Source organism: Motacilla alba, chromosome 1A, assembly GCF_015832195.1.
Source record: "Motacilla alba alba isolate MOTALB_02 chromosome 1A, Motacilla_alba_V1.0_pri, whole genome shotgun sequence".
NCBI classification, from domain to species: Eukaryota; Metazoa; Chordata; class Aves; order Passeriformes; family Motacillidae; genus Motacilla; species Motacilla alba.
Genome location: NC_052031.1, coordinates 9,618,931 through 9,637,358, shown reverse-complemented (window position 1 = coordinate 9,637,358; position 18,428 = coordinate 9,618,931). Strand labels below are relative to the sequence as shown.

The 18,428-nt window shown below is 35.8% G+C and overlaps 1 protein-coding gene across 2 annotated transcripts in view; it reads right to left on the bottom strand.

The window, feature by feature from the left end:
- PCLO (piccolo presynaptic cytomatrix protein) overlaps positions 1-18,428 on the bottom strand; it is a 324,823-nt gene that overhangs the window by 135,155 nt on the left and 171,240 nt on the right. For both annotated transcript variants that reach the window (XM_038154510.1, XM_038154511.1), the window contains exon 7: positions 3,330-5,538. In XM_038154510.1, coding sequence (XP_038010438.1) covers positions 3,330-5,538 — 2,209 coding nt within the window. The remainder of the gene's footprint in view (positions 1-3,329; positions 5,539-18,428) is intronic.

The following is an 18,428-nucleotide window of genomic DNA, read 5'->3' as shown; positions in this document are numbered from 1 at the left end:
CTCTTGAAAATGTAGAATTCCATACTGCAGTTCAGACCGGCCTGCATTTTTTTAATCAAACTGTGATGAATGTGTGTATTTTATTGAAATTTAAGAAGTTATATATTTATGTGTATACAGACACACACACACGCCCCACACTCACATGTACATACACACCCCATCCCAGGTGGAAACCTGACAACAGCCAAGATGAACCACTGCCAGGCTTACAGAAATCATCCTTTTATTCTAAGGCTAACAGAATGCAGCCAGATGGTTCCACCCAAACAGATTAACCAGGTGAGATTGAACTCCAGGCTGTGGGATCCAAGAAACTCAATCAGAGAAATATCAGTGATCACTGTAATTCCACAGATGAAAAACTACAAGGAATCAACTGTGTTGATATCTTGATGTCTTGATATCTCAATTTTAAACTTCTGAACTCTGCTGAAGAATTTCCAAATCAGCATATAAAAAAAAAAACAAACAAAAAAACTTGAGGTGAGAAAAGGTACATTTTATACCTTCTGAACAGCAAGGGCTATTTATATTCATAAAATTGAGTACTAGCTTCAGTGTTCTTGAAAATTAGTATCTTCAGTATACCTAATAATGTGTGAAAAGTGGCAGCTCTGGAGTTGACAGAGATCTATTTGCTGGATCAAAGTTTTCATGGTACTGAAAACCCTGAGAAAATTCCAGGTGTTTCAAGATCTCAAAATGCTGTTTATTTTCAATGGGCAGCTCTGGACATCGCACTCTTTTGACACTAAGGCTACTTTTTTAACCTGTTTGAAGTTTGGAATCCCAGTGTAAGCACTATTTATGTCCTGAAGCATGGCTTTAAGATTTGTTACAGTATGTACCTAGTGAAAAACAGAAGGCTTGGACTCAAAGTCCTATTTGCATTCTCTTCTAGTATTTGTTATGGGATGTCACCTATAAAAAATCAACAGAAAGTCATGCATGTTTCTGAAATTGAAACAAGGAAAAACAATTAAAATTTAACATTTTAACTTGAATTAATTTTTAAAAGTCTTTTAAGATGATAAATCAAGCTGCAGCACAAGAAGATTTTTTCCTAAGATAGTGCTTAAGACTAATTTCTTTAAATGAAGTCTCATCAAGACCATGCAGCAGTTGCTTAAAATAAAGAGAAGCTGCAAAGCAAATTGTGCTAAAGGTTGGATGAACCATGCCAGTATAGCTGTCCACTGTCAGGGCATCAGATCACTACAGAGAAGAGTGCAGTCCCTAAAAAAGAAGGCCATGACTTTCTGTAGAAATGTAATTGCTTCTTTTGAACACTTTTTATCTTACATCCAAATCATATTAATTATTTTCAATACAGGTTACTTGCTATTAGACTGCATATTTGAAAATAATGACAGGAAGTATTTTCGTTTCCCAAGAAATAGGCCATTTGTGAAGACAAAATTTGATAGAAATTAGAAAAAGACTGCTGAAAGGGGGAAGTCCTGAGTGACATATCACTCTAATACAGAATATTTGAATTGAATTAGAATACACCAGAAAGGGTCTAACTAATCAGAGACTGATTTAAAACTGAAATGTATTCAACTTGAAGTATCCATGTATGTCTTGAACAAATATATATGAGAACTATAATGCACTGTAGGGCAGATATGTGATTCCCTATGACCTGTTCATATGTGGTAGAATAGCACCAAAATGGATCTTTTTGGTCCAGGTTGGTTATCCTTAGATTTCAGGAGGAAAAGTCCTGTATCTTTCACAATGTGACTCTAGAATGACCTGTAAAAGTCACAAGCTGAAAGGAGACAAGATAGAATCTGCTTATTTAGGAAGAATAGTATGAGTTTCAACTCAGGGAGTTCCTCTCAACTGCTTTCAGATTTAATTATTGGACTCTGTGTGCTAAGAATTGAAGGACAATAAAAACAGTTAAACTTCTGATAAATATCAAAAAAGCTGATGACCCTGAGTCTCTCCTGAAACACAGAGTTCATGAGGAGGTTATAAATATCTAAGAAATATGAAGAGAAACTTAGAGAACAAAGCCCTAACTATGAAGTAGAAGAAAGGCAAATAAATTATTTTTTCTAATGTTTAGGAAAGATTTAGCATGTGTAAAAAATCAATAATGCAATAATGAACGGAGGTTAGTAGAAATGTGAAAAATAAACCATACTACTTCATAATCATGCAAATATGTCTTTTGAGACAATCATTGCCATTTACAGACAATAGAGCGCATGCAAAGTCTCTTTTATTGTGCAGTAAATACACATAAGAAAAAGTTAATGGAGCGCATACAATTTTGAACATATTCATTTCATTTTCCTTCAAACTGTCTTTATGATTTTTAAACAATTTAGTATATATTAATTCTGAACTGACTCAAACAAAACTGATACATAATTTGCAATTATTAACTCAACATCAGTTTTAACATTCTGCTGTACTTATTCAGAAGCAGCATTTTTAATTGCACTATATATAATACATCAGAAAGGTTCCTTTCATGAACTTAAGTGAGATAAACTCTTGTGCTTATTTGGCAGACGTGTATGGGGTGCATATAAAGCCAGCTACGCTGCATAACCCATCAACAGAAGTAAAATACTTTATGTCCTTTATTGAAGTATGAGATTGTCTTGCACCATTCAAAGACAAATTATCTTACATAATCACAATTCTGAATGCACAGAAGTCCACATGACAGGATGCTTTCAACAAACCATATGTAGAATGTTATTTTGCTATCACGTTAAGCTCTATATGGTTCTAACATATAATATGTACTTAATGAACAGACTATTTCTATATAAACACAGATCTAAATTGGTGCATCAGGAGATGGAATTATCATTTTTTGAGTTCTATCATGAAATTTCATGCATGTAAAATTACTGGAGTTTTTTAGAGATTTGGGGGATTATTTCCAAATCCCAACAAAAACTATTGCAAATAAGTTCAATGATTCACAGTCACTGGAGAGAGCTGCACATAAAGACTGATGACGGAGTCTGTATTGTACATGGAATGTTCTACACAGTATCATTGAAAAGTAGACATAAACAAGTGAAAAGGAAAATGCACAAGCAAACCAAAAGGAAAGCAAATCAACAACAATACAGTAGCATGCAATAGTAGCTTAACACCATTCAGAAACTGTTAGGGTAAAATAAAAAATATCAAAAACGACAAAACAAATCAACCCCCAAAAATGTAGATACACAGAAGATGCACCAAGGAACAGAAAAATAACAAGTTTTTGAAGTGTAACAAAAATCAGACACATGCATAGAAATGAGGATTTGCGTTGTGATAGTAAGATACCAGTCTGAGGCCTAATTTACCTTCACTGTCTGACATGGCATGCTGGAAGTCATCCATGATGAAGGCTATATCTCGATCATAGCCTCGAGTCCGTGACTCCTCCCTCATATGCTGCTGGACCTCAGGTAATGAGTGGCTCGATCCAAACTGGTCCCTGGTATCTGCAGATATTGGTGGCAAGGGTCCAGCTGCCGCTCTTGCCATTCCCATTGGCTGTCCCACAGGACTTAGTGGGCTCTCCTCCTCTGAGTTCTGTGCTACTATTGGGATCCTTCCCCTGCTTTGGCTAATAGGTAGACTGGTGGGTTTAGTTCTTCCAGAAGGAGCTGCATGGCTAAAGGAAACATCTAAAGGTTCAGCTTCTTGGGCTTTCAGTCTTAAAGAAGAACTGGAAGAATCCCTTTTCAATGACAGATCGAGCCCATACACTGAGGAGGGTCTAGATGAGGGCCTAGATCTACTACCACTGCTATAAGACTTGTCTGCTTCGTCTTGTAGTGCAGATCTCATTGTTGGACCTAGTGCAGTCCCAAGGCCTGCTCCAATGGATGACGTCAGTGGTGGCCCCATGTACTTCTGTTGGTCACTGATGTTTTTTCTAAGGCCATAAGTGATATCATCCTGAAGAAGCCTTGCCCTAGCAGTAATTCCCCCAAGTGTTGAAGTACTAGAGGTCATATAGCTTGAATAGTCAGGCTCAAGGTCTCTGCTTTCTTGGATAGGTGAAAACTTTGTTAATTTGGGATCTATCAAGGCTTTCTTGTGTTTTGACTGTTTCTGGTAAAGGAGGGCTGCTGGGAGCTGCTTAGCAGCCTGTTTCTCAAGAGTAAGCCTACCTATGCTGTATTTCTCAGATTTTGGAAAATGCCTGTAGCTGCCCTCTCCATGGTAATACTGTGATAGACCAGCCAGATGATCGAGACTTTCTGCACCTCTACGGAACTCTTGCTTTATCTGGTGTTTCAGAAGTTTGAGCTCATAAGGGTCCTCCATTGGATCTTCATCAGCTTTAACATAGGAATGTAACCTGGAGGAAGTCTGCAGTGGTGCTAGGAAGTCTGACACTTCTTGTGCTCTCCTGGCCTCAGTTGTGCGAAGAAGTCGATCTGTTTTGGTCAGATCTTTCTCATGGAGGCTAAAACTGGAACCAAGAGCTCCTGTTCCTTTAGTAAGTTCTCCTATATCATCAATCAGCACATAATTTCGGGGCGTATGGTGGTGGTCTATATCTGCATAGAATGAATCTGCAGATATGCTTGATATAGGGCTGCTTGCTATGCTGTTTCTCTCATCTAGTCCTATCCTTAAGTCCAAGGTAGAATATTTACTGCCCAGCTGGGAAACTGCATAACTATTGTCAGTTGAAACTGGTGCTATCATGAGAGGCTGATTGCGGATTACATCATAGTTTGTTGTTATCTTAGGCTCCATATATAATGTGGTCTGCCTTGGCTTTGGCTGTATCACCATCATCTGCGATGGGAGTTGATATGATGGCTGTTGAGATGGTGGAGGTTGAGCCTGTGGGGTAAAGGACATAGTAGCTCCTGTTTGGAATGCTGTCTGGGTCTGATAGGGTGAAACCTGCTGGTGATACAAAGGCTGCTGTTGTTGGTAATGTGACTGCTGTGTGAACTGGGTTGGTGCTTGAGTTGGCAGGGCAGGAGATGAATACTGATATTGAGCATATGGGCTTGTAGCGGGGGCAAACTGTGTTTCTGGCTGGGTTTGTGGTGGCATAAACTGGTTAAATTCTGTCTGGGGTGCAGTACGTGGTCTTTCCAAGCCATGCTGAGTTTCTATTCTGGTTGACCTGGTATTATTAACTTCACTGTCCGACATATAATCACGTTCTTCTGCTACTCCTTGGAGATAGGCACGTTCTCTCTTTTCTCTTTCTTTTAGTAGGGCTTCTTTCCTCCTATTAATGCCCATTTCCAAGTATCTCAACTTGGCATCTATTTCTTTTTCCTCCTCATCTAGCTCTGCTTGCTTCTTCCTAAGCTTGGCTGATTCACGTTCGACCAGATCCAATTCCCTGTCTATATCCTGAAGAATTTTGGCTCTGGCCATAGTGGTGGTCCTACAAATCCTTCTCCGTGAAACTGATCCCACAGAAGTATATGGGGACTGAGTTCCTGCTGTTGCTTCCTCTGGAGGTGGATTGGGCAGAGTCCTCTTCACCTTCTTTTGAGTGCTGGATGGAGTCATGCCTGGAGAACCTTTTGACTGCAATAGAAGAAACAAGACTGAATCACTATTCTGAAGGGAAATTAATCACAACTTATTTAATTTTTTTCAGGGTATGGCTTTTGGCTTTTTAACTTAACCACATACTTTCTTTAAGACAGAGGGAATTTTGTATCTATGATTAAGCAGCAGAAAGTAGAAAGGAAAATGGCCATGAGTCTACTAAAGATGAGCAATCTAATGCAAAAATAAGGGTGACACTCACTAGGAATTTGTTTAGCCTAAGATTAAAAAAATTACCTTATATTCTTAAGGTTTAATCAATAGTAATTTAATTTTTTTTTAATTTCTGCATGGTTATACATAAACATATTCACTGCATATGTGTGTGGGAGGGGAATATATATACATATACACCTCCCTTTTATATGACATTTAATTTATTAAAACTATGTATAATTATAAATGTACTTATATAAGCATTCATAATTAAATTTATATATAATCTGTGCAATCAAATAGATTACTCTGAGCCAGACACTGAATGCATACCCATAAGCTATAACTTGTATTGAAATCCAGACAATGAAGCAGAACTTTCTAGTGACAAGACAGATAGTTCTTACATTATCTTGTAATTTTTTGCCTCATATCTGATACTATATAAAGTTTTTTGGTTTGTTTTTTTTCTTTTTTTCAGTGTATTTTCTTGTCCCTTACAAAACTGGCATAAAATTTCTTCAGTTCACTGAAGACTTTCATAAATGAAATTTGTTCCAGTTAGGAAGCTAAAGTTTTAAACAAAAAAAAAATTAAGAAGCATAAAATTATAAGTATAAAATTTGATTCCATCCAAATGTCCAGACTTCCCCCCAGTTAATGGTAGAAGAGTGATTCATCCTGATGTAGAACTATCTATCTTAAGCTGATAACTAATTTTTTTTGAGGTGCCAATGTCTCTTCATCAGCTAGGAAAGTAGACAGTGCAACTGGTTAGATGCAATTCAGTTTGCATCCTAAATCACTAATGTTTTTAATTTTTTTTTTGTTTATTTTTTTTTTTTTTAAAGTTTAGGCTCCCACACAATGTATACAGATTAAGAAGCGGAACCTGAATGATTTTGAAATTATATCCTATCTCCCTTAAAGCTTCTTACAAACCTTGCCTTAGCAAAGGAAAAGAGATTCAACTACACATGTACACTTAAACAAAAGAAAAATCAGCTCAGCCCTTACAGAATGCAGACATGGTATTACCAACATAGGGAAACATTTTAGCCCAGTTTAATAAGAGAAGAATAAAACCAATATTGATCAATTTAACTCTCCTGCCTCTGCAGAAAAGGAAAGCATTTCTGCAAGGATTAAGTGATTTTAATTAAAAATGGCATTTATTTTGAAATAAATACTACTTCATTCAGATAAGATATAAATAATATCAATTTTAAGTAGGAGTTTATAAATCAGCATTTTCTCAGTTTATTTTGATATGGCATCAATAAACTGTACAAGTTTTTAAAACATGTTAACAATCCCTTTTGCTGGTCCTCTGTTACCTAGCTTTAAAAAATTGTAATGATCAACACATCGTTTGCCAAAGATCTTTAGGAAAACATTCACCACCTTTTCAAGTGCCATTTAAGCTCTTTCATTCTCTTAATCTAAATTCCATCAACTTTTGCACGTTTCAGATTTCACTAAAAGCAATTTAATCTTTTTAGCTTCCCGTGGCCATTTCACAAACCCATGTTGTGCCAACAAATCAAAGGAGCTAATTTTATCTTGCTCAGTGTGCACTTATAAGCAAAGACAAATTAATCATCTACAGTAGGTCTAGTTGGCTAATGTTTTATATTGTAGAATCAGTGTAATACCACTGTTATTTCCCCCTCCTGAACTGAAATAGGGATCACAGATGGTGAAGCAGTCACAGATGGTCACTGGTATTGGGAAGTGCTATTAATAAAACAGTCATTAAAAGATCTACAATACTTTATGGAATTAATATTTTCAGATAATAGTTAAGTTGTTGATGCATAAATCTCAGTGTCAGATTACCATGAGTTTTAACCAAAAAAAAATTGCTTTTAGATCTCTCTGTATATGAAGAAACTTAGACTAACAGATATTATAGGAAGATGTTACACTTGCTTTTGGAAAAGTATTGATAACCTCTAGCTTTTAGCTACTATTCTCACAAAAGGAAGGCTTAATTGCTTTTACTTGAGATTTATACTGGGACAAGAAAAAGAAAATTAGTACTGTGATAAAATGTGTGTCTTTTTCTTGTTCCTGGGTATTTCCATCATCACTTATGTTAGCATGCTTCCTGGGAACTGTCTTAGTAGGTTGAAGGGAAGTTCAACTGCAATATTTTGACAGACAACTTTAAAGTAACTATTATTAGTTTTTACATTTCCTTTGAATTTGTCAAATAGCATGGGAAAAAAAAAAAAAGACAAGCCAGGGCTAATCTTTGCCAAATTCTAATCTCTTTATCAAAAAGAATTGGGAGTGGAAAGGGGTAATTGTGCTGTCTAGTCCTATCTCTGTATTTTTGGTCATTGTCTCACATTTATAATGTATGCTCATTTTACATTTGAAGTACCCAAAGGAAATATGGGGCAGAAACCTTCAGGAGACCACTCTGGAGCTATATAAACCTATCAAATACAAGCAGGCATTCTTAGATCTTACAATCACTGGTTAAAGGTTAAGTTAGATGTCAGACCTTAGCAAGCTCTCTGACTGAATAAACAATGAAGTTTCCTACTATATTTTACCATATTTTCCATTTTAATTCTAGTCAGTTTACTTCTAGCTAACTATTAGCATCATCACTAATTTTTAAAATAATTTTTTTGTTTAACAAGCCATAGCTCTAAATGTGGAGTGCAACTTCCAAAACCTAGAAGTAAATTATTCAGTTTTCTTGTTTTACCATGATGCTCATATAAATTTTATTACTTTATTGCTGACCCTTGTATAATTTTACAGTAGTCTGGGATATCCCTTAAGGGTGGACTTAATGGTAATCATATATGCTTCTGAGGCAAAGCTGACCTTGTTAAAATAAGGCCTAAGCTCATGCTTGAAATAAAGCTACAGAGAAGATCTCCACATTCTACCAACTAAAATCTTCTCAGCATTGCAGTTCAGCGACAAGATAACATCACAGTAAGGAAGTCAAAAGACTGAGCTGAAGGTTGCATGCAAATAGATTTAGCAAAATGTTGCTTTTCTGCCTTGCCAATACAAATTAGTCTTGATGTGAGTTATTGTCTGAGTTTGAATTTATAGAGGTCATCTGGACAAAAGCTTGTGAACACTCTTAATTTGTGTGGTGACTTTGGAATAACTCTTTTGCAATGACCATTCTGTTCCTTGTGAATCTTTCTAAAAATACCTTCTTCTACCTATTTTTGTCTCTTTTAATTTGATGTCATTGTTGAGAAAGACAGGAAGACTCTGACCCACTACAAGAATCAGTCAGTTACTAGGAAATACTAATATGTTCTGCTGCTTTTTATCTGTTTTAAAGAGATAGTTTACTTTGGGGGACTGAATGGCTCAGGATGTCTGTGATGAATTTTTACCTCTAAACACTGTGTTTGATTCTAGCTACCCAATGTTTCTTGTCTTCTTCTCAACTGAGTTTTATATGCTGCTCTCATTCATATGCTGCTCTCGATTCAGGTAGCCATGTTTGGATATTAGTTTCATTTGCTCAAAAGCTCAGCTTTGACACTTGAGCATACAATTCTTGCATACTTCTTGCAAGTTTTGAATTTTACTATAAAAATGTAATCCCTATTATTCATTCTTCTTTTAAAATTTTCTGTGATCACAACACAAACTTCAACTTCTTTGGTCCTCTTCAGAGGTGACAAAACAGACCTGCACTTATATATGCATATATATTTTGTATAAGTAGGGAAAAATCCTGAAAATAATGTATACAATATGTATACACACATGCATTTGCAGAAGCCAATTACAGTTGTGATGACAGCATCTTATTAGTTTGTCATTACCAGGCTATATCATAGACACAGTGATGTCAGACTACTACAGCCTGTGGTGCTGTAAAAAGCAATAGTAAAGTGGATTATAGATGAGGCTACTCCTCTGCCATAATCCCCAAAAGTCTCAGCAGCGTGGTGAAAATCCTATTCTGTACTGCAGAAGAACAAAAATTCACTTTCTGCAGGGCTAGGTTCCCTGAAACATTCGACACTAATTTCCAACAGACTTGAAATGTCAGCAGAAAGTTGGCTGTGTTCTGGTTTTTCTGCTACTGGAAAAACAATGCAAGTAATATCTTTTGTCTTCAAACAAGAACCATGCAATCAATAAACTATCTCAGAAAACTTATGAATAGCATCAGGTTGGGAGATGAATGCTGATGTGTTAATGAAATTACTGGGAATAAACTGTTTTAACTAGATAAGATGTCAGGTAGTGGAGGGATAGAAATTACTTTCCCATTTAGAAAAAAAAAATCACCTAGGGTTGGGACCAATGCAGGTTGTTGAGGTGAAGTCTGTGCTGTAGCTCACTTCCCAGCTCTCACATCTTGGATTTTTCATGTAACAGAAATCTTCCCAAATGCAACCCCTCCAAAGCCCCAGCATGCACAGTTAAAATTGCAATTGTAATGCAGCTGTTCTACTTATAAAGGGTTGGAAGGTGTTACTCAGTATTACAGCATGTGCTCTTCATTGTAAGAACTGTATCAGAAGAGTCATAAATTTTAGCAATTCATTATTTTAAACATTTAATTTACTACAAAGTATCCATGAAGATCTGTTATCATTCATTAAGGACTTCTCAGTAATTTAAGAGTATCTTTAAAATTGCTTGCAAATGAGACCCAACTTCTAAAGATATTAACATAATACACTGGTATTAGATTACTTCATTTTAAGTATGAAATCCTTAACTACATCTGCCTATAGGTGCAGAGGTCCTGAACAATGTTTTGTAACTTGTCCTGTGCAAAGAATTTTCTCACGTAGGTTTTCATGGACACTTCTGGACTTAATATCTTTTATGTGGTAACTGCTGATGAGAAAGCACCACCTTTTTTAACCCCTGATTAACAAACATTAGAGCAAGAATATTGAGAAGCTTCTCTCCACTGGCTAAGGCTGATACGGGGGCACTTCTACAGCATGAAGAACCACAGAAGGTGGGAACCCTCCAATGAAGCCATCAGGTGAAAGGAAGCAGATGAGTTGTATGGTAAGGAAAATGTACAGAAACATGAATTTAATAAAAGCTGGTCTCATCAGCAGTGCTAAATGTGCAGTAATACATGCTCAAATACATACTCAAACTCTTACCCATAGTAAAACCTTATCATACAACCAGTACTGTCTTGGCTTGTGTGCCACTGCTGGCAAGGGCAGTGCTAGATTAATTTGATGAGATGAATTTGGCCTTGTATTGGGGAGTGAAATACCCTGCTTCATGAGTAAATGGATAATATACTAGAGCTTTCCTTCAATGTAACTCTTGTCCTTTTCTTTTCTGCAAGTATGTTGCTCTGGGGACTGAGCAGTCAGGCAGAAAACTAGTTTCTAAATCACTACACAGCAGCACTGAGATGCCAGTCAGTCTGTTTTTCTCTCTCTTTTTTTTTTTTCCGCTCCTTTGGAGGCCTCTAAAGATATATTTCTTTTCTGTTAACACCAATATACAATTTTTAGAAATAGTCTATTCCAAAACAATAAGATTTTTTCTGTTTTTTTTTTTTTGCTTTCCTTCATGTCAGTCAGAGTCATTCATTCCTCAGATAAACACTTTTGTGCTTTCCATCCCCTTACTCCTTCATTTTCTCAGTGAAATTGTTTGAAATTGCCATTTTCACTTGAAATGCAAGGGAGACAGCACAGTGCACTTCCTAACAGCTGATGTGACATGAGATACCAACTTCTATCCTCAGTTAAACACATAAAAGCCCATATGCTTCTTTTGATCATGAGGGGAGAAGGGAGAAATTCAAAGGAAATTTGATATGCAAACTACAGACAGATGTGGCCCTTACACTGTGATTTTCAAAGGGATCTAAATCTACATTTCATCTACTTTATGAGAGCAGACGTAATAGGTGTTCCCAGTTGTTTACACAGAAGACACTTTTACACAAACTAACTGATTTGGGATTCATTTGGAACAGGACTGAAAAATTTGCCTATAAAGGGTAATGGGGCAATTCCCTTCTCAATTTCTAAAAATGAGAAATAGCACTTTAAATCAGCAGTAATACATCCTTGAAAAATCAGTTTGTAACAAAAAAATGAAATCCATTGTTTTAAAACTTCGATTTAAATACTGCAATTGGAACAACCCTCCTTGTATGTGCATTCAAAGGATTTTAGGCAACATACACATTATTCAGAAGCTTACATTTTTATTCCCTTATTTTACCTCTACAGATAATATCTATATTGTTTGCTTTTTATGCTCATTGAAAAAAGTCCTTTTTCCCAATTGCCTAAGTACAATTCACCACTTTTTGTAATTTTTTTTTTTCTTTCATAGGTTAAGCCTTCTGTAAAAAGGAAACATTTCAGGTTAACTCACAGTGATGTTACCTTCAAAACTCATTATTTTCTTTTTTAGTCCTAATTTCTTTTCCCCCTCTGCTACCCTTTTCTATTTATCTTTTCAACCATATTATTGTATTTGCAAGATGTACTGGGATGGCAGTTTATGTGACAGATTCGTTGTTCAATTATATTAAATGTATACAGAATTACAGGTATCTCAGTTACTTTGTAATGGAGAAACATCTCTGGCAGATTGATTCAGACCATGGGTATCTGTCAAGCCAATAGAAAAAGTCAAATTGTCAGAGTTGAGTATTGCTTCTGTATTTACCAAATGGGTAAATTCATTGTTTTCCCCATTATTCAATCTCTGAGAAAGAAGAGAAGGAAAAATAAGGAGAAGGAAGGGAAAGGGGGAAAGGAGGGAAGGGTGAAAGCCTGTCCTTCAGCCAGAGGAACATGGTCAGAATTTCTTTTCTGAATGACAAATACAGATTTCATACTTTCCTATGAAAGGCTTGAAAACATTGCAGGAAATATATACAGCTGCTATGTAAGCAATAGCTACAGATGATTCCTAAAAGCTAGTCTTTATGTGCTTTGTACTAAGACATGTGAAATATTCTCAAGTATTTTATTCATATATAAGTATACTAAAAAGTATTGAGGGACTTCACAGAAATAAAATACTATTCTACCCTTGTTGCACTGTGTTTTCAGTATCAACTCCAGCTCATACTCTGAGAGCTAAAGTACTACAGCTCTACTCCAGGACCAAAGCCTGATAAAGAATTTAAAACAAATCTCTTTGTCTGTGAATGAAAATCTTTCCTCATTTGCTAATTTTAAGAAGATACCCAAGTTTTGTTTAAAATAAAAAAGGAACAAAATTAATGGATTTTTCTATACACTGTCTTCCACATGACTCAGGAAAGTTTCTGAAGAGAATTCTTAAGCATATTTTACTTTGACAACCCAAAAAATTATGATATAAATTACTAAACAGAGGACGGAGTCTATGTAGGAGTCTATATATTGAATAACAATAATTTGAACAAGAGGAAGATACACTATATGGAGAAATAAAAATGGCAAAATTAGAATTCCTGAGGTAGATGCTTAACAAGATTAAGTCAAAGCCTGTAGATTCGTGGTGACTATGTACTATAACATTGTATATTACACTACAACATAATTAGTGCTTCTCAATCATCCGTCACTTCTTTTTCTCCCCTCTGGAGTTTCGCTGACAGTTTAAAAAGAATTTTAAATAAATATAGAACCAAAAATACTCTGAACTTCTCTGCCAAAAGGTTATCAAAAGTTATCAAAAATTCTATCATGTGGATGGACAATCTGATGCCTGTGATAGATTAAGATATAGATATTGTTTGTACATGATGAGCCCTGCCTCCAACACAACCCATTTTTAACTAACTGATAACAAAGAACTGTACCTCAGTAATGTGTTTCAACACAGAGCCAATGTGATTCAGCCACTGGTAATTTAAAAAAGCTATATTAAAGGATATTGTACCAAAATATTAACTGTTAGCTCTGGGATTTGTTGATTGCAAAGCTACAGAGAAAGGCATCAGACAACTTTATCTTCAAATAAGAAAATCCTTGGAATAAATCTTTCTGCATGTAATGAAATAACCTTAGCATGGGCTTATTCACTAATAGAAATCAATAATACACCATTTCCTATCATGTAACACACAAATCATTATGTGTCATACCCCTCAGTCAGAATAAACTCAGATCTCATCTATGGACAAATTTACCAGATTATAAAGAATATTTTCCCAGTAAATGAGAATATACTTTAATTTCTTTTCCTTTGCAATCTAACTGAGAATCCTGGCCAGAAACTACTCGTGAGAAAAATTCAGAACAGTTTATACTTATCAGTATGATATGCATATGCTGAATTAGCACCATCTGTTTTCAACAGATATCAGGCTACTTTGCAAACTTTCAGTGAAAATTAAAAAAAAAAAAATGAAACAATCAACACTAAACTCCCCTTTACCTTTGGGGAAAAAAAAAAAGAAATAACAATATTTTTTCATGGGAAACAAAAAAAGGCACAAAAAAAAAAACCACAAATGAAAGTGGTGTGAGAAAATCTTGGCTTTTTCTGCCTCTCCTTCACTAGAGACTTCCTCCACAGGATGGGAGTTGACGAGACACCACATGCTGTGCCACAGCCCTTGTTTGTTCTCAAGAGTGAGGATTCATCTGCCTAAGCACAGGCATCATGTGCAGAGTTAATCTGAGCTAGTCCTCCAGACTACTGAAATGCAAGGAAGTGCCATTTTTCTTCAGCTCACTCCATAATCACACCTGTTTCTCTTGACAACTGTGGAAACAGCCACATGTAACACAGATGCCACCAGTAAATGTCTCAGGACAGGAGGTCATTCCCCCCAACCACAAATAGAGCAGTTTCAGTTCCTGCTTTTGGCTCCTCATGCAATATCTGCTTGAAGCAGAGTTTTAATCCTTTTGGGTTTTTTTGCAGGAATCTCATCACCTCTTCAATTCTTCAGAAATTACACCTCTCCTCAGCAATCAAAGGTTCTGGGTTTGGCTCAGGTTGATCATTCAGGCAATATTTACTTTATTCTGTACTCATGATGCTTTACTTCCCCAGTCTAAGATTAAGATGGCAGAGTAAGCAGAGCCCTGAATAACCACTTTCTGTAAAACGTGGTTCATGCTGGGGAACAATGGCCATGTAGCTGCTGCTGTAAGGCACAGATTAGACAAACTCACCTGGTGCCCACCTACCTAATTCAGGCCTTTCTACAGCCATCACAGCAAAGCCCTTTCTACTCAGCCCTGGATTCATCCATACTGCTGTGCACCTGTAGAATGGTCTGGATCAAATTTCCCCCCGTTTCCAAAAGTGTCTTAAAATTTTCAATACAACACATTCTGTTGGTGGAAAGCATATTTCTGACTCAGATCTGGTACGATATACCATGGTCCCAATATTACACACTGATAGAATAGAATAGAATAGAATAGAATAGAATAGAATAGAATAGAATAGAAACTAAAAGAAGTTTGGGAAGCTTTCCTTGATTGTTGATACTTCTCTTCCAGGCTTCAATTCATTCCAAGAACTCACCATCTTTCAGGTCTTGCAGTAGACTCTGCATAAGCCCCTCTGCCTCAGCTGGACAAGTTGATTTCTCCTTCAGTTCATGCTGTGAGTATATTTCTCTCTCTTCTCTGCAGTTTCTCAGTGACCCCCTAAACTTCCTTCTGTCTGAAACTTTTCTTTCCTCTCTCCCTCCATCCCTCATTTTCTAAAGCATAAAAACTCGCCCTAAAATATGCTCAGTTGATCCCAGGGCAGGCGTAATCCTCACACCTTTTAAAGAAATGTGGTTGAACCTGACAACAAACAGAGTGGATCATCTGCCACAGATGGCAAAACTTAGGAGGTGTGAAAACTACTCACAGTATGTCCAGATTTTCCATTACATTTTTCTACAGTGAGAACATGCATTAGCCAGACCACACAAAACTCCATATTCCTATTCTTATTCTCATATAAAAATGGCATTTCCAGTTTGATACAAATCCACTTCCAAGTGACACAAATTAAACAAAACCAAATTAACCTCTCTTCCCAACACACCCCTAACCTTCAAAAAGCCAACTTTTTAAAGAAAGCAGTAACACTTGAATAAACACATATAGAAATCTGCTATACTGATACAAAACAGAGCATCTTCTCATGGAAGAAAAACAGCTTTTATCTGTTTAAACAGATACCAAAGTGAAACAGATTACCTGTCTTTTTTTTTTTTTAATATTTTAAAAGATATGAAACCATTTTTTTCAGAGTTTACTTTTTGCTTGGGTTTTTTTCATTTGTTTGTTTACTTTTATATGTAGTGTACTCTCTGTGGATACTGCACCACATTTAATCCATGCAGCTGGGACAGAGAAGTGAGAAATGCTTCATCATTTGTATTTAAAACTAGATTGGACATCCACTTCATCTCTTTACCAAAGAAATCCAGACAAGGAACTCAGTTTGGTCTTTGTTAGCTCAACTGAATAAAGCTGAGTTTTCAGAACATCCTTTTTCTCCTCTTTAAAGGCATACATGGAGATAATATTTATATTTCATTATTTTACTAATTATTAAATATAACTTCTATTACTAGCACTGTAATCTACATTCATTTTCAGAGAAGGAAGTAATCCACTCCTGGATAAATTGCATCAGATGACAACCTTGCATGCAATGTGATATTTAATGCAACTGTGTAGGGCTGAGGAAGAAGAAAGCAATAACCTTTAATGAATTTTCTTCCTACTATTTTAATAGCAATTATACTATTTTAGAATCATGACCTTCCTCTTCCCATTTCTGCTTATTGTGACAGTCAGGACATGAAGACAGAAAGTTGGCAAAGACTACTTTTAAACTCTAATGAAGCTAAAAATTAAGATATGGCAGCAGAAAAATCAAAAGTTAATGTGAAAAATGTGACATTTGCAGTTTCTAAACCTACATATGTAACAAAAAAAAAAAAAGAAAGAAAAAGAGAAACAGAATTTAATGCAAGAGCAATATTTCAAGACACAAAAGAAAAACGAAAATTCTTATAGTTGGCCTGGAATCTAGGATATATATTCACTACATGTACAAAAGGAAAAAGGCTCTTTTCTTCGCCCTCATTTTCAGAACTCCTGTTCATGTTCTAAACCATTCTTTGTCCACTGCTGCCATAGGTAAAAAAAAACAAACAACCAGATAAAAAATAGCTCTTCTTGACTATATGCATATGGACTATAGCAATCACCCTAAACATGCAATATGATGTTCACAGGATAATGACAGATTTAGGGTGGTTCCCTTCTCTGTTGTTTTCTATGTGTTTTATTCACTGTTTTAAAATTGTTAGCAAACACAGAGTATACAAAGAAAAGAAAATTAATGAAATCCTCAAATATTTGTAATCATCCAAATGCACATTCTAGACCAGTAGAAGAGCAATGGCTAAAAAATTAGACCAAACCATTGAAAACTAATGCCTGCTGAATATTTTAGTGACATCTTATCTTCACAAAGTATCAGGCTTTGCAGTCATGTAATTCAGTATTGAGTCTAGATACGTTAACAGAAAATCAAATGATTGTTCTGAAGTCTCAAATAGTTCAATGCTCACTGGGACCTACAGCAGCTCGAGGCTCAGAGTGGTGATGCATCCCCTTACACATAAGAAATGGCAGTATTTATGGGTTCAGAGCAGAACTGTTGTGTGTGAGTGGGATTTGTCAGAGATGTGATCCCAAAGACTGAAAAAGACAGAAATGACAAATGGTTTTTAGCTGGTGAGGATGTCAGAAGAAAATATTTCTGGAGACACAGTTCCAGGACAATAAAATTTAAGAAAACAGTACAAAACAAGAACAAGTGTGGGCTGTGGAGTATCAGGATGAACATGACAAGAACACTTATTAGTTAGTATTTAGTTAGAAAACAAGAAAAACTGGCTAACCATGAAAATGGTTCTTCTAAACATTCATTGCACAATGCTACCACTGAAAACATTAGCTAGGATGGAAGGATAGGAAGCACAAACTTTAAACAGCCTAATTCTGAAAGCCACCCTCCAGTAACAGGCCATAATGGCATGTTTAATAGCACTATAGAGATGAGGAATGCCTACTTGAAACACTAAATAACTGGATGTTAGACAGTGTTTGACTAAGAAAACTGGTTTTGGTCATCAGTTCACCTATATAAAATCAATGGGTGCAGAGATTTTGTTTCAGTTTGTCTTGTTTTGAGTCAAATCTGATTTTCTAGGCATCCTAAGATTATTAGCAGTTTAGGACCACCTAGTTCTAAATGAGAACATTTTTTAAATTATTTGTTAATATTTTGCAAATTCTGAACAATTTTTTATTAATTTGGTATTATTTAAAATATAAATATTGTATATTATTTAAGCAAAGAAACATCTCTTAGCTGAAATATTTGATCCTGCAAAAAAGTTAATGTTTAAAAGGTCACAGCTTTATTAGCCATGTATTTATTTGCCTGTGAGCTAAGACTGACTAAAACATATTGATTAGCAACAATCATGCACTGATTTTAGAGCCTTGGAAAGACTAGGATAGTGAACACCTAGTCATCTTCCATGATGAACATGATTGCTGTTATATAATTTCTAAGTCAAACAGTCAAGTACCTATATGGTTTTACTCCATTTTTAGGTGACAGTATTGATGTTCATAGACCTTTGATGAGACTATAAACAAAAGAGCCTTTCTATAAGCATTACAGAACTCATAAAACTTACAGCAGCACCAGCTGTTTGCATTTCATCAGGAAATATG